The sequence below is a fragment of the Ursus arctos genome, unplaced genomic scaffold, assembly GCF_023065955.2.
Source record: "Ursus arctos isolate Adak ecotype North America unplaced genomic scaffold, UrsArc2.0 scaffold_20, whole genome shotgun sequence".
NCBI lineage: Eukaryota > Metazoa > Chordata > Mammalia > Carnivora > Ursidae > Ursus > Ursus arctos.
In genome coordinates this window covers 13,152,945-13,167,100 of record NW_026622875.1, presented here as the reverse complement: position 1 = coordinate 13,167,100, position 14,156 = coordinate 13,152,945, and the positions used below count along the sequence as shown (strand labels likewise).

Genomic DNA, 14,156 nt, shown 5'->3' with positions numbered 1-14,156 from the left:
TAATACTGTTTTCCATAGCAAGAATCCTGGCTCCCAGTAACATCAACCATTTGCTCATTTACTTAATTCTGTACTACACCTGAAATAGTTTTCAGAATTGCTACACCTATACCACTAGGAAAAAACGAAAAGGAGTTGGAAGATTAGTTTATAATTCTTATTTCCCTAAAGGCTTGTAGTATTGTGTTTAAAATTTTTTTGAACTTTCTCCTTCAGTATGGATGTTATTCATTTGAAATAGAATTGATTTCATTTGTTTCTGTTTGGATTCAGTTTAGATTCCCTTTTTCTTGCTCCCCACCTCAGCTCTGCTTTAGACTAGCATGCTTCTACAAGTCAACTGCACAAAAAGGGGTACTGAGATGTGTTCTCTGTCCCTTGTCTCCTCCATCCTGTGTTTTTTCCTGCCCTTGGTGATCAGTTCTATTACTTTTTGATTTATCTTTTTTTTCTTTTAATTACTCTTTTAAAAAAAGAAAACATGGCATACCATATATACTACTTTCCATTTTGATGGAGACATTATGTTAGCAGGGCCATGTTTTTTTAGGGCATATTGTAACTATGGTAAAAGTTTGTGAAATGGTCGTATAGATAATGAGAGGCAGTTGGTGTATTGGTTCCCGGCCAGAAGCACCAAGAGTCAAACAGTTTTAATCCCTGAAAAATATTACTGATGTCTGGGTCCCACCATCAGATATTTATTGAATGGGGCCTGGGCATTGGAATCTTAGCAAGTTCCCCAGGTGACTTTAACAGATACTCAGCCTTGGGCTCCTGGTGTAGTTAAGAAACAGGCCACATCTGAAACAGATCTGGGTTCAAATTGGGCTATGTTAATGATTTCTTCTATAGTATAAGAGTTTGCAATGATATAGAAAAGGTGATAGGGGTTTAGATTGGTAGAAACTCTCTGGATGGCAATTGGCTCTATGTATCAATAGTTTTAAATTTTGGTATACTCCTTGACCCAACAGTTGTGCTTTTATGAAATTATTCTAAGAAAATAATTGTATAGAAAGTAGATGTGCACAAATATTTATAATAGTAGCATTTATAATATAAAAAACGAAGACAGTTTTCTAAATGTTTTTCTCTGCTCTTTCTATTCAGTGGAATATAGTATGTGTCACATAAAATGAAGACGTGATAATACAGAATCATTACCATTATACACCACTGTTTTCTTTAGTTTCTTTAGCTTTCTTTTCGTTCCTTTTTTTTTTTAATCTGTTTTTCAAACTTTTTTTTAAACCAATGTCCCAGTTTGTATTTTTTGGAAGTCAAAATACCAGGAATTTTGTTTTCAAAAATTTTCCCGCCCACTTTTTTCATAATAACTGTTTTTAAATTGGAAGATTTCTGTTTTATATTCTATTGTACACCCTGATTTAGTGCACATTACATTCACATATAGAAAGTCTCTCCCTGTCAATCTAACAGCTGATTTTTTTTTTTTTTTTAAGGAGTGGGTTGGAGAACATTGCTTGAAAGAACCTGAAAGATTATGCACAGACAAAGAGCTTATATTGGACCCTGTGCTTTCAAATATGCAAGCACAGAAATTACTGCAGCTTATCTGTTATCCTCATGGTATTAAAGAATGCACAGAGGGTGACAACTTGCAAAGACAGCACATTAAGCGTATTCTTCAGGTGAGTGACTGGAGTCTAAAGATTGTGTTTCTGTCATGTAACACCTTTTTTTTTCCCTTTTTTTTCTTTTTTTGCTCAGCACTAACCAATTCTTCACTTCACTTCTGATTTTTATTCTCCCAATTTTCTTTTCCGTGCAATTGCCGCACTTCATTGCTAGGTAAATATTGATATTACAAATGCTATACAATCATAGTATAAACATTGATATTTAAATCTACTGTATTTAGATGAGACATAAGCTTTCTGAAGGGATAGTCTTACATTATTCAAAAAGTATTGAAATTATTTTGGAATGGGATTGCTTAGATGACTAGATTTTGGGAGAAGAAATCCCTATCTTATTTCCGGTGCCTGGCTGAGTGATGTGCATTATTTTATTTTAAAGATTTTATTTATTAGTGAGCGAGCAAGCGAGAGCACACGGGCAGGGGGAGGGGCAGACAGAGAGGGAGAAGCAGGCTTCCCGCTGAGCAGGGAGCCCAATGCAGAGCCTGATCCTGGGACTCCAGGATCATGACCTGAGCCCAAGGTAGACGCTTAACCAACTGAGCCAACCCAGGTACCCCAGATATGCGTTATTTTAATGTTTTTTCTTGTTTTTTTTTCTTCGTGTCTACAGTGAGTATATGTAATGGACCTGGAAACCCTTTGATCCCTACAGATTCCTGTAATCATACAAAATCTGTATGATTATTCTATTCTTTCTTGAGAGAGGGAATATTGCAAGGAATTATTATATTTTAAGACACATTCAGTATCCATGATGTGTTCATTCTTTCCATTTTTTCCCAGAATCTTGAGCAGTGGACACTAAGGCAGTCCTGGCTAGAACTTCAGTTAATGATCAAACAGTGTTTGAAGGACCCTGTGAGTATATATTGGAAGCATGTATTATGTACACAGAATTTTAAGAACAGCGAGAACACGTTGATGTTGGAGGATGAAGTAAAACATATGCATGCTAGTTTTCTTATGTGTAACTCCAGGGCTCTGGTTCAGTGGCTGAAATGAACAACTTACTGGATAATATTGCAAAGGCAACAATAGAGGTGTTCCAACAGTCTGCTGACTTGAACAATAATTCTTCTAATTCTGGAATGGGCCTCTTCAACCCAAACGGGATTGGAAATACTGATACAAGTAGCACGAGGCAGAATGGAATAAAGACATTTCTAAGGTATTTTTTTCTGCAGTTTGATTGGGCTGTGATTCCTTTTTCACATGTAATGGTATATTTTTATTTGCTTGATGCAGTTACTTTTCATAAAGCTGCAGAAATGTGAAATTATTTATGTCAGTTATTATTATTTAATAGTATAATAAAGGGCATGATGATGAATGATGTCTCAGTATTTACCTCATCCAGACTCTTTGGAACTACCTATTCCATGCAGAAGGGATTAATTTCTTTATTGCCTCCTTTAGACTACTGTGTTCCGTAGAATTCATTATATAGGAAACATTTTTTCTGCCATCTTTATTAATTGGTAGTGTTGCACGAATGATAACCATGATAGGCGGGTTGATTTACATTTCATCATTTGGGTGTAAAGTATAACTAGTGAATTTTAAAACCTTAAACCTTGGTTATTAATATGCTTACACATCCTCAGAACATTTCTTTTCTTAGCCACGACAGTAAAGTGTGTTGCTTGTTGTATAAAAGGGCTGTTGCTAATCAGAGAGCTAGAATCATAGAAGAACACTTGCATAGATTTAAAAAGTTTAGTGACAGTATTCTCCCAGAACCCCACATTTTATTGCTTTCCCTAGCGAGTGGAAAAGTATGTTCAACTATCTGGTATTTGGCAAGAGGAAAAGTAGTACAGAGATAAGAGGGAAATTTTAGGATAGTTGGTGCTTCTTATGCATGAAAGTTTTGCCCTGGAGTTTCCATTATAACTGTGAGAGCAGAGGAAAAGGACACCTCCTTGGGTATAACACCTGTTTCTGATTTTAGTTCCTCTGAACGCAGGGGTGTGTGGCTGGTGGCCCCCCTAATTGCCAGGCTGCCGACCTCTGTGCAAGGAAGGGTACTAAAAGCTGCCGGAGAGGAGCTGGAGAAGGGACAGCACTTGGGCTCCTCTTCAAAAAAGGAAAGAGACAGACAAAAACAGAAAAGGTACGGCTGCAAGGTGTGTCTCTGTATAAGGGCTTAAGGAATGATTGAGAATGAGTAGCATCTTGCAGACATACATTGTCATTGTACCCAGAGTGCACCGAAATTAACATTTTTAAGTGGAAATGAAAATACTCTGTTAGGTAAAGCTCTGATCCTAAAAAGTTCAAGGTTATTATATTTAGTACACCAGTTCTCTGTTCTGCCTGTGTACCCAAATCACTGCTAAGCCATTAAAAACACCGACTTCTTAGCTAGCCTCACTTCAGACCTGTTGAATTAGATCTGGATATCCATTTAGTCCCTATATTCTACATTTAATTACTTCTCATTCTTTTAATTGTTTATGTTTAAAAGACATAGAATTATTTATCATTCTGTCCTGTTGGGCCCTAAGATAGTAATATTTTTAACATTTAGGGCTCTTGTTCTAAACTAAATACTAAAATTTGTAAGCCACTATGTTTAATCTTTAATTCATTTATTTTAGGCCCTAGAAAAGATTTCAAATAATTAAATTTGCAAGCTGTTACTGAGAAAGAACAGAGCTGCACTCTAATGTGAAGCTATGAATTTAGCACCTCAGGAGTGAAGGGAAATAATGACGATTTCTTCCATTAAAAAAAAAAAAACAAAACCAAAACCTCCGAACATGTATAGTTCTTATCCCCTAGTCAATAATATTTTAGTAGCTACCATTCGTTGAGCTTTCATAGAAATGCCATTGTATAAAACTCATCACACACATACATGAACTTTTAAATCATCACAGCAATCCTATGTGGTGGGTGCTCTCATCATACCCTTCTTAAGATGAAGAAAGGGAGGCACGGAAAAGTTAATTCCTCAAGGACATACAGCTAAGGAGTCTTAACGCTGGAGTTTGAACCCAGGTCATCTGGCGTCTGAGACCGTGCTCTTTAACTAACGTGCATTTTGGTGGAGACCTAGTTTTACATGTGTTTTGTTTGTTACCTGGTTGTTTGGGTCACCTTTGCGAGGGTCAGCCAACCAACCATATGACTCCGTTTTAATTCTGGAAGTTCATTTGCTGATGGATGGTTGTTTGTACATTGTATGTACATTGTCCCTACAGGGGGACACAGGTGGTATGGCAGAGTTGAAGGATGACTCTTCCCAAGTCAGTCAGTCTCAGCTCTGCTGGTAAGGATGAAGCACATTGAAATATTTGGGTCTCGATCTCCTTTGAAAAAGTTTTTTTTTTTCCAACATAGCACTTAGTTTGTCAATAGGATTTGTTGGTTCTCCGATAATTGAAGAAATATTAATAAAAGGACAATTTAAAATAGATTTTTTTACTCAGATGCCTTCACACCCCTTAAGACGAGGCTACGGGGTATGGTGGGTCACTAACGAGCTCACTGCTTTTGGATCCTCAGGCCTAGGTGCTGATCTTACTTCTCTCAATTCCCACCCCACGTGGTCTTAAGCGTGCTAAAAAAATAACATAAGCGCAACAATCACGTAGGCCTGTTTCCTTGACTCTTAAGAGTTTTGAGTGACAAATTTTTAAATTTTTCATCTTATTCTGTGTATAAAGTGATATTCCTGCTGATGTGCCTCTTTCAGTTCAGCTTACTGTTACAAAGCAGAAATTCTCTTCTCACTGCACGCCCCCAGCATGCTCCTGCAGTATGAATTTATGCTAGTTTGGGAATGCCTTCAAGGGCAGGAGAGCATATGAAATTATTTAGAAGCATCGCAGTGGCTTTTAATCTTATTAGTAGAGCTATGATTTAACTTTTCAAGTAGGCTTTGGCTATTTACTACTCCCTTCCCCTTTCTAGTAGTAAAATAAATAAGAGCCAATAACCGAAGGGCAGGAGATCTATGTTGCACAGGAAGTAATCCATCCTTTCTAACGAGATCTGCTGTTACTACTTCCTTTGTAGTATGTCTCTTTTGAGTCAACAACCTTTCCTCTCACTGGTCCTTACCTGCCTTAAGGGACAAGATGAACAACGGGAAGGCCTCCTGACATCTCTTCAGAATCAAGTTAATCAGGTAAAGTATAATACGAGAATATTAAGCCAGGCAAGTATTTTTCTAATGGCATTAATTTGCTCTCCTTTCAAATACTGAGATTAAACTCATAAGATGACAACATATTTTGATTAGCTGCAAGGAGACACAATCTATTCTGTATTCCCCTACCTGGTGTTGTAGGCACCATTAGATTCACAATTTTGTAACAGTAATTATGCAGTGTCCTATAAAAGTAATGTTTTTTACACTGCATACCACTTTGACATATCTGCTCGTCTCCTGACCCTGCGTCATGGGAGAGGTCCTGGAGTAATGTGTGTTGCAGGCGTGGTGCTGAGGCAGCGGACCCTCTCTCCAGCTTTGCCAGCCCGGCCCCCACCTATCTGAAAGATCTCAGCTTGAGCTGTCTTGGTTCAGAAACTCAGTTTTATTTTCCTGCCAGAACCAAACCAGTGCCAGTTGAGTGTAAAGTACTGATTTCAAAGTCAGAAGGCATTGATTCGTTTACAAAGAATTTGAATTCTGGCTTTCCACCAACCACAGTTCTCCTGGTCACTCTTTGGGGCATTTGCATTCTGTGTACTTCAGGGAAGCCAGGTGATGAAACCAGAAATTGGAAAGTGTGGAATTGAGCCAAGAAGGTAGATGGGTCATGTGGGATGTTTTATCCTGCTACAGAGCCAAATGGAACCCTCCTGTGGCCCTCCGTTTCCTTGGGCCCTCTGGTGCCCAAGATTCTCCAATGTTTCTTATTGTGCCTAGAATAAAAATGCAAAGTCTGAGCTTATAGAGGCCTACATGATTGGGCACTGGCTCCCACTTCTGCCTTGTTTCCTACCAGTGATGCCTTGCTCACTCCACTCTTCACACTGACTCCATTGCTATCCTTTTTTTTTTATTATTATTTATATATTTTAGAGAGCAAGCTAGCGTGATTGGGGGGAAGGGCAGAGGGACGGAGAGAGGGAAAGAAGCAGACTCCTCACTGAGCGTGGAGCCAAACGCGGCGCTCCATCCCACAACCCTGAGATCATGGCCTGAGCCGAAATCAAGAGTCAGATGTTGAACTGACTGAGCCACTCAGGTGCCCTGCTATCCTTTGAACTTGGCAAGCAGATTCTCATTGCAGCACCTTTGCATCGTTTTTTCCCTTTACGTGGAAGGCTTTCCTCCCAGATAATAAGAGGGTCCTCCCCCACTTCTTCAGATCTGTGCTCACGTGTCACCACTTCATGGAGGCCCTCCCTGATTACTTTCCAAAAATAGGACCGTGGTCATTTTTGAACCCTTGCCCTGGTTCATACAACTCGTTACATTTGACTTATTTTTATTTGTCCTGTTGCTAGAATGAAAGCTCTGGTGCAGCTTTGTGTTCACTGTCTTGTACCCTCACGTCAGACTTGGGAGAGGACTCTCTTGATGAGGTTTGAGAAATGCTTTCCTCTCACCATGCCATAAACTTACAGCTCATCTGTTAGGCAGCGTTACTTCCCCTTATGACTCATTTTAACTCATAAGATGATTCTTAGTAGTTACCATACTTCAGAGCATGGCAATGGTGGGAGGGACTTTGCCCTTGCCATCTGACTGATTCTAGGGTGTTGCCCACTTGTGGTTTGCCTTTCCTAAGCAAACCTTCCCTTTGCTCACATTAGTCTGAATCAGTGAAAGCACTCACTTTGTAGAACAATCCACCACTCCACTGATGTCAAAGTTGTCATATTTTTCAAAATAGTATACACATTCTTTATCAACGAAGGCAAGAGTGTAAGGTAGCAAGTCCCATCCCTTCAATAAAACATCAAAATAATACATTTGCTAGGGTTCATAGAAGGTCCCTAGATATAAAAATGTAGTTCTGTCTATTCCAATATTTACTCTATAAGACCAGTGAAATAATATATTTAAAAAATCTTTTTTGTTGGTTTGCTTATCTTTAACTTCATCTTCCTTTAAAGCATTTTCTAAGACTTACTAACAGGATGGTAAATAGATAAGAATTCTTCAACCTATAAAGTCAATAAATAAAAAGTAGCCAGATTTCCGTCTGCATGGAAAAAGGGGAGGAAAGCTAAAATTTATTTTGCTTTGTTTATTAATTCGTTAAAGTAAGAAGTTATTTTTGACTGTCAGTAAGAAGTTCAATATAACTTTAAGGAAAAAGATCCATTTTAATAGGGAAAATAAGTTTTGGGTTCTTCCATCTATTTGCTGATTTAGATTTTAAGTAACTGGAGAGAAGAACGATACCAAGATGACATAAAAGCCCGGCAGATGATGCATGAAGCACTGCAACTTCGCCTAAATTTGGTAAGGGGCATTTCTAGTGTTTTCCCTCCATTATGCTTATCTAAATGTGAAAATAACTCCAGTTTCCCACTTCTTCTATGGTCATGCTCTTCATTACAATGTGTGAGGACTTCCACTGTTTGCTCTAACAACTTCCCTGTCTCTCACGTGTCTGTCCTCCTTGCTGCTGACCTTCCTGTCTGGTCTGACTTCTAGAGGGCATAGGTATTTTGGGCATTGGTTTGCTTTCTGCACCTCCTGCCCCAGGGAATCTCTCCTTCTTCTCAGTTTGTGCTAAGAGTAGGTCTGAAAAGGCTACTGCTTTGAGATGAATTAGCTTTTATTATACTCATTTAAAGACCCATATAAAAATGTGCCGTAAGATGAAGTTTTGTCAGATTTTCCATCAGATTGGTCATAAAAACAAATTCAACAGGGAGGCTATACAGACATTTAAAATTTCTCACACATTGCACATGTCTTTGAAATTTTCTTTTCCTATTCGATAAGCCTCAATGAAGGCTACTCTGGACAGGGCTTGCCTGATATTTGGCAGTTGTTCGTAACTTAATTCCCGCACATGAATGAGTAGACCTGGGGGCCAGGCCTCCTACTCCTCAGTCTTCAGTGTTACTGGATGTTTCCAAGTGTCAGTTTGACAACAGGCTTAGATTCAATAGTAATTGAATAACACAAAGTTGTAGATAATCAACTTACCTGGTTTTGACCTATTCAGATTGGACGAAAGTTATATTGCAAAACTGGGTATTGTGAAAGATTAGGAACAAAAGAAAGTTAATTCCCCTATTATTTAATTCATACTGATGTTGTGCCCACGCTCAGCTTCCCTTTCTCCTCCCACCCTCTCTCCTTTTTTTTTTGGAATGACCAAATTCCTGTGCTGAAGGAACCAAGAAATAGTGACAAATAGGTAGGTAGGTAAGAGAGAAGATATGATAACCTATAAACTAAAGTCTTGTTATTGTTGTTGTGTTGTTGTTTTTTTTTTAATCAAAATTGGCTACATAAAGTGATGGGGTTGGTATTTTCTTTGTAATAATGTTTTGTTGCATTTTTTTCGTGCCAGGTGGGTGGAATGTTCGACACTGTGCAGAGGAGCACCCAATGGACGACAGACTGGGCCCTCCTCCTCCTCCAGATCATTACTTCTGGAACTGTTGACATGCACACTAACAAGTATGTTCTTACTTCACGTTCAGTATGCTGCACACGTGCATGGTAGAAGCTTTGATAGGCTGACGACAAACTGTCACAGTTTAGTCTCTTAGTTACCATCAAGAGTTCTGTGCCCTAAATAAAAACGCTATTAGTTAAGAGTGTCTTGGTTTTGCTTTAAAGTGAAAATAATTATATATTTTTTCTCTCTTAGTGAATTGTTCACAACAGTTCTTGACATGCTGGGTGTTTTAATCAATGGAACGTTAGCCTCAGACCTATCAAATGCATCCCCAGGGGGATCTGAAGAGAACAAACGTGCATACATGAATTTAGTAAAGAAACTGAAAGTAAGTTTGTGACCTGCTTATATATTATGAGCTCAGATAGTTTATGCATTAGTTATTTACTGCATTTTATCTTAATTTACTGTGTTAAGTTAGATGCTGTTTATTGCATTCAGCTAGTGTTATGTGGTTATTTTGCTATTAGCTTTACCTCAGCTTACTAGTACTCAAAAGTTATAAGCATATAGCTTGAAGTTATTTCTGAAAATTATATTCACAAAGTGTTTAACTTGTTAAGGAACTTTAGAAATCTATTATCAAATATATAACAAAAATGCCCATAAATCCATTCTTGGACTGGCCCCTGTAATTGAAAAATAACCATTTACATTGATATTTCTAAACCCAGTTCATTTGACCAACCAATAATACAGTCTTTGAAATAAACTATAAATGGTGCAAAAAAAAAAACAACAACAGTGTATCTTATCAATAAACCTTATCAGTAAAATAACCTTATCAATAAAATAACCAATGATTACCTTGAGGCCTGACCCTGGATTTGAGAATATGTTCTGTGCTGCGGCTTCTGCCTTCTGCTGGCAAATACTACATGGGATTTCTGTCATTTCAGCACTGTGATGTTTGTTGTGTAACCAGGGTCCCATTGTATGTGTTCTATTTTCTACTTAAATAGAAGAAATGAAACATACTCACTACTCTAATTGAAAGCTGCATCATAGACCATGCTCAAGGTTAAAGAACATTCTGGCTATAAAAAAGGAAATGTTTCATAGAGAAACTTCCTTCTCACCAACTTTTGCCTTCGTTGTAATTTCTGTCCCACTTCTCTATCTGTTTTTGTTTTTTTGTTTGTTTTTTTTAGAAAGAGCTAGGAGACAAGAGATCAGAAAGTATTGACAAAGTTCGACAGTTGCTACCTTTGCCAAAACAGACATGTGATGTCATCACTTGCGAACCTATGGGTTCCTTGATTGACACAAAGGGAAACAAAATTGCTGGATTCGACTCCATAGATAAAAAACAGGCAAGAGTAAATGTTTGTTTCTTGTATATATTTTCATGTCTTCCTATAGGGTATCTGAAACACCTCAATTTAACAGTTTCTTCATTTTTTTTTCTGAAGCACGTTCTTGTCATTTAAATATAATAGTCATTGGCATTATTATATAGATATTCATTTAAAACTTTACGTGGATTTAAGTGAATTTCTGAAGCTTGCTGAAGGAAAACTAAGTAAAAATGTATTGTTAAGGGCCACCCTGGGTGGCTCAGTCGGTCAAGCGTCTGCCTTCAGCTCAGATCATGATCCCGGGGTCCTGAGGGTCCTGGGATCCAGACCAGCTCCTGCCTCTCTGTTCAGTGAGGAGTGTACTTCTCTCTCTCCCTCTGCCCACTCACTCGCGTGTGCACACATGCTCTCAAATAAATAAATAAAATGTTTTTTTTTTAAATGTATTGTAAAAATAAAAGAAGGCAAAGACCAGGTCTGATTTTACTTCAGAGTTGGAAACAGTATGTTTAGATAAGAAAATTTTGATTGATAAAGTCTTCATGTAGTAAACTATTTTGAGTAAAAAATATTTTTAGGGTGAAGGTACTTAATTTTCTCATCAGTTAAACAATATTTCAATAAACATTTTATATAGGATATTAAACAAGTTTCCCTTAAATACGAGAAGAGTGGTTATTCTTTCAGTGAACATTGAGCAACCACAGAGATGAAAGACAGAACTCTTACCCTTAAGCAGAAGTAGACAGACAATCACAGTGTGGTGAGATTTGTGTCATGGTACAAAGTTAGGAGACCCCGAGAAGGAGCCATCACCCTCAGGTAAGGAGTAGGTAGTCAGAATAGGGTCCCCCGAAAAATTGACACTTGAATTATTTTGAAGGATTAAGAGTTAGTTGGTAAGTAGGGAAGAGTGTGATACAGGGCAATGGAAGAGTTTTTCGCAAAGATATGAAAGAACGTGGCTCTTAGGAGAAATGCGATGCTGCATTAATTCAGAGTAACCCAAGTACTTTTACCAGTGTGATTGTGGAGACAGAAAAAGCTAGCATTATGGGCAGGTTGAGTTTACAGTGTCATTGGGCTCTCTAGGGATGAGACATCTAGAAACCATTTGCTTATATGGTCTTTGCACCTAGGAAGGAGGTGTAAGCTCGACAGTATGAGCAAACAGTCAATTTATACAGGGTAAATGAGCCTTGATTTTGGATAAATCCATCCATGGAAGAGTTGTGTAGATATGAACGGGAGCATTCATAGCTTATGGAATGCCTGAGTAGTTATTTTGGGGGTCATTCTGAGCAACAGTATTTTCAAGTTGGTATGCCAGGCAAAGTACCAAGAGACATCACCAGCTAATGTTAAAAGTCAGAAACCTTTATTTTCAGAAACAGAGTAACATTTCCTCTTCTAAACTCAGTAGAGATAAGCTTAAATTAAAGGACTTTATTTGTACCTGTTGGTACAAGTTACTTCTGTAGTAATATTCCTTAACTATTCAGAAATTGGCTTGTTAAGTACGTGAAAGATTCCTGTACTGAATCAAGTCCGTACATGTTTGGATTGAAGTTAATTTGAGCCCAATTAGAGGTTGACTATAACTTGAGTCTGACATTTTGTTTTATCTTAAAAACAATAAAATTTTAAAAAAACCAAAATAGATTCCAAAAGATTGTAATTTATGATAATTTAATAAAAGGTAAGATCAACATTGCAGTACATTTCAAAAAGTTTTTTTTTCCTAAAAAGAAAACAAAAAAAGCCTAAGTGAAAAATACCAATTAATAGTAAAATAAACTGAACCATCTGGTGTTGCAGCCTGAACAGAGTATTATATGGTCTAAAGAACCGCAGAATTGAACCTAAAGGTCTGAATTCTAGCTGCAGCTCTCCAGTGATCGAGCCGTGTAACCCTGAACCAGTGCATTTACCTGTCTGCTGTATGCTAGGGCACTCTAAGCCTCACCACCAGTCAGAATGTTCTCTGCATCCACGTCTTAACCAAGCTTGGCCTCTGAGTCAGGAAAAGATCTCAACATGAGGTCATAGAGCATTATCTCAACCACAGGGTCTTCAGGTCTCTACAAAGCAGAAGGTGTCCCCGTGGGATTTGTTTGAGGGTCAGAAGAACCCAGCTCCTCTGTCCTGGGCCTGGTTCGGGACCGTCCGAGTGGACCGAAAGGTGATCAAGTACGAGGAACAGCATCACCTGCTGCTGTATCACACACACCCCATGCCCAAGCCCCGAAGTTACTACCTCGAGCCACTGCCCCTGCCTCCCGAGGAGGAAGAGGAAGAGCCCACATCTCCCGTCTCTCAGGAACCAGAGAGGAAATCAGCTGAGCTGTCAGATCAGGGAAAAACCGCAACAGACGAGGAGAAGAAAACAAAGGGAAGGAAGCGCAAGACAAAATCAAGCTCAAGAGTTGATGTGAGTATGGGAAGCCCAGAGGTCTTTGGCTCATTAACACCTAGTGGGAGATTCAGTCATGCCCAGAGTCTGTCCCTAGCAACAGGAAGAGCATTAGAAGCCTTATTGTCATAGTTGTAATCCTAACAAAGCTCTGTCTTAATTAATAGAATGACACATGAACAGTTACTTATCACAGACGACAGGATTATAGCTTCTGATTTTTCCTCCTCTACTGTTGATTGCTTTAATTTTAGGCTTCTTTTCTCTTGTGAATAATCTTTAATTAATATTTCAGTGCCTCATAATTTCTCACATTTGAAACTTGAATTTCTTAGAACCCTAAAGTCTCATCTTCTTACATATTTTTATTTTCTCATGTCTAAAATATTTATCGTATTTTGAGCAGTTGACACCTGTAGTAAATTAATGTGAAAAACTATTTGCATTTCCCTAGCTAACATTCCATCTAATACATCCAGTAGGATGTTTCTGAGATTTCATATTTTACCATCGCATCTTATTCTCCTGTATATTTTACTTCTTTCGCATGCTTTCAGACTTTATAAAGATAAACACAATTTTTAAAAGTTTCACTCCTTTTTTCCTTATTAGCCTTCCCTACCTATACCAACATTTTCTTGAAAACAACAGAAATCTATGAGATGGTAATTTGGAAATAATTTTATAGCATTTATAGAATTAATATGTAAAAATATCTTTACATTTAAATTCACCTGGAAAATATTTGAGAGAGAATTCGAAACAGTTTTGTATAAAATTCAAGTGTATTCTTGTACAATGGAAGAAATAGTCACAATTTAGTGGCCAGATGTCATGTCTCATTATTATTATTTACCTATGAGAACCAAAACATATCTTTTCCTAGCTGATAGCTTGGTGATTAATATTTTTCTAGAAAAGACCACTGTCACTTTTGGATGCCACTTGAATGGCAGTGCCCTCTTTCCATATAGTCTTCCTACCAATATTCCTTTGTCTTGAAGGAGGTGCTCAATAAGGTCCAGGCCGCCACTCCCTAAGATCTGGACTCTCCTAGCCCATCAGTACACATGGATAGGTTTCTGTTCTTTTCAGATACAAAAGCCCTAAAACTTCTCTCATTTCCCAAGTGAGTCCTGGTAATGTCCCTTCCACACTACTCCTGGAACTGACC

At 38.1% G+C, this 14,156-nt stretch overlaps 2 protein-coding genes across 2 annotated transcripts in view; one reads left to right on the top strand and one right to left on the bottom strand.

The window, feature by feature from the left end:
* Window positions 1–10,140, bottom strand: part of P2RY12 (purinergic receptor P2Y12) — a 45,216-nt gene extending 35,076 nt beyond the window's left edge. Inside the window, exon 1 of the mRNA XM_026497287.4 lies at window positions 10,079–10,140. The gene's annotated coding sequence lies outside the window, so the exon portion shown is untranslated. The remainder of the gene's footprint in view (window positions 1–10,078) is intronic.
* MED12L (mediator complex subunit 12L) overlaps window positions 1–14,156 on the top strand; it is a 314,505-nt gene that overhangs the window by 263,198 nt on the left and 37,151 nt on the right. Inside the window, exons 28-37 of the mRNA XM_057315807.1 lie at window positions 1,467–1,655; window positions 2,451–2,525; window positions 2,645–2,835; window positions 3,619–3,780; window positions 5,691–5,802; window positions 8,005–8,094; window positions 9,161–9,270; window positions 9,464–9,599; window positions 10,423–10,584; window positions 12,638–13,000. Coding sequence (XP_057171790.1) covers window positions 1,467–1,655; window positions 2,451–2,525; window positions 2,645–2,835; window positions 3,619–3,780; window positions 5,691–5,802; window positions 8,005–8,094; window positions 9,161–9,270; window positions 9,464–9,599; window positions 10,423–10,584; window positions 12,638–13,000 — 1,590 coding nt within the window. The remainder of the gene's footprint in view (window positions 1–1,466; window positions 1,656–2,450; window positions 2,526–2,644; window positions 2,836–3,618; window positions 3,781–5,690; window positions 5,803–8,004; window positions 8,095–9,160; window positions 9,271–9,463; window positions 9,600–10,422; window positions 10,585–12,637; window positions 13,001–14,156) is intronic.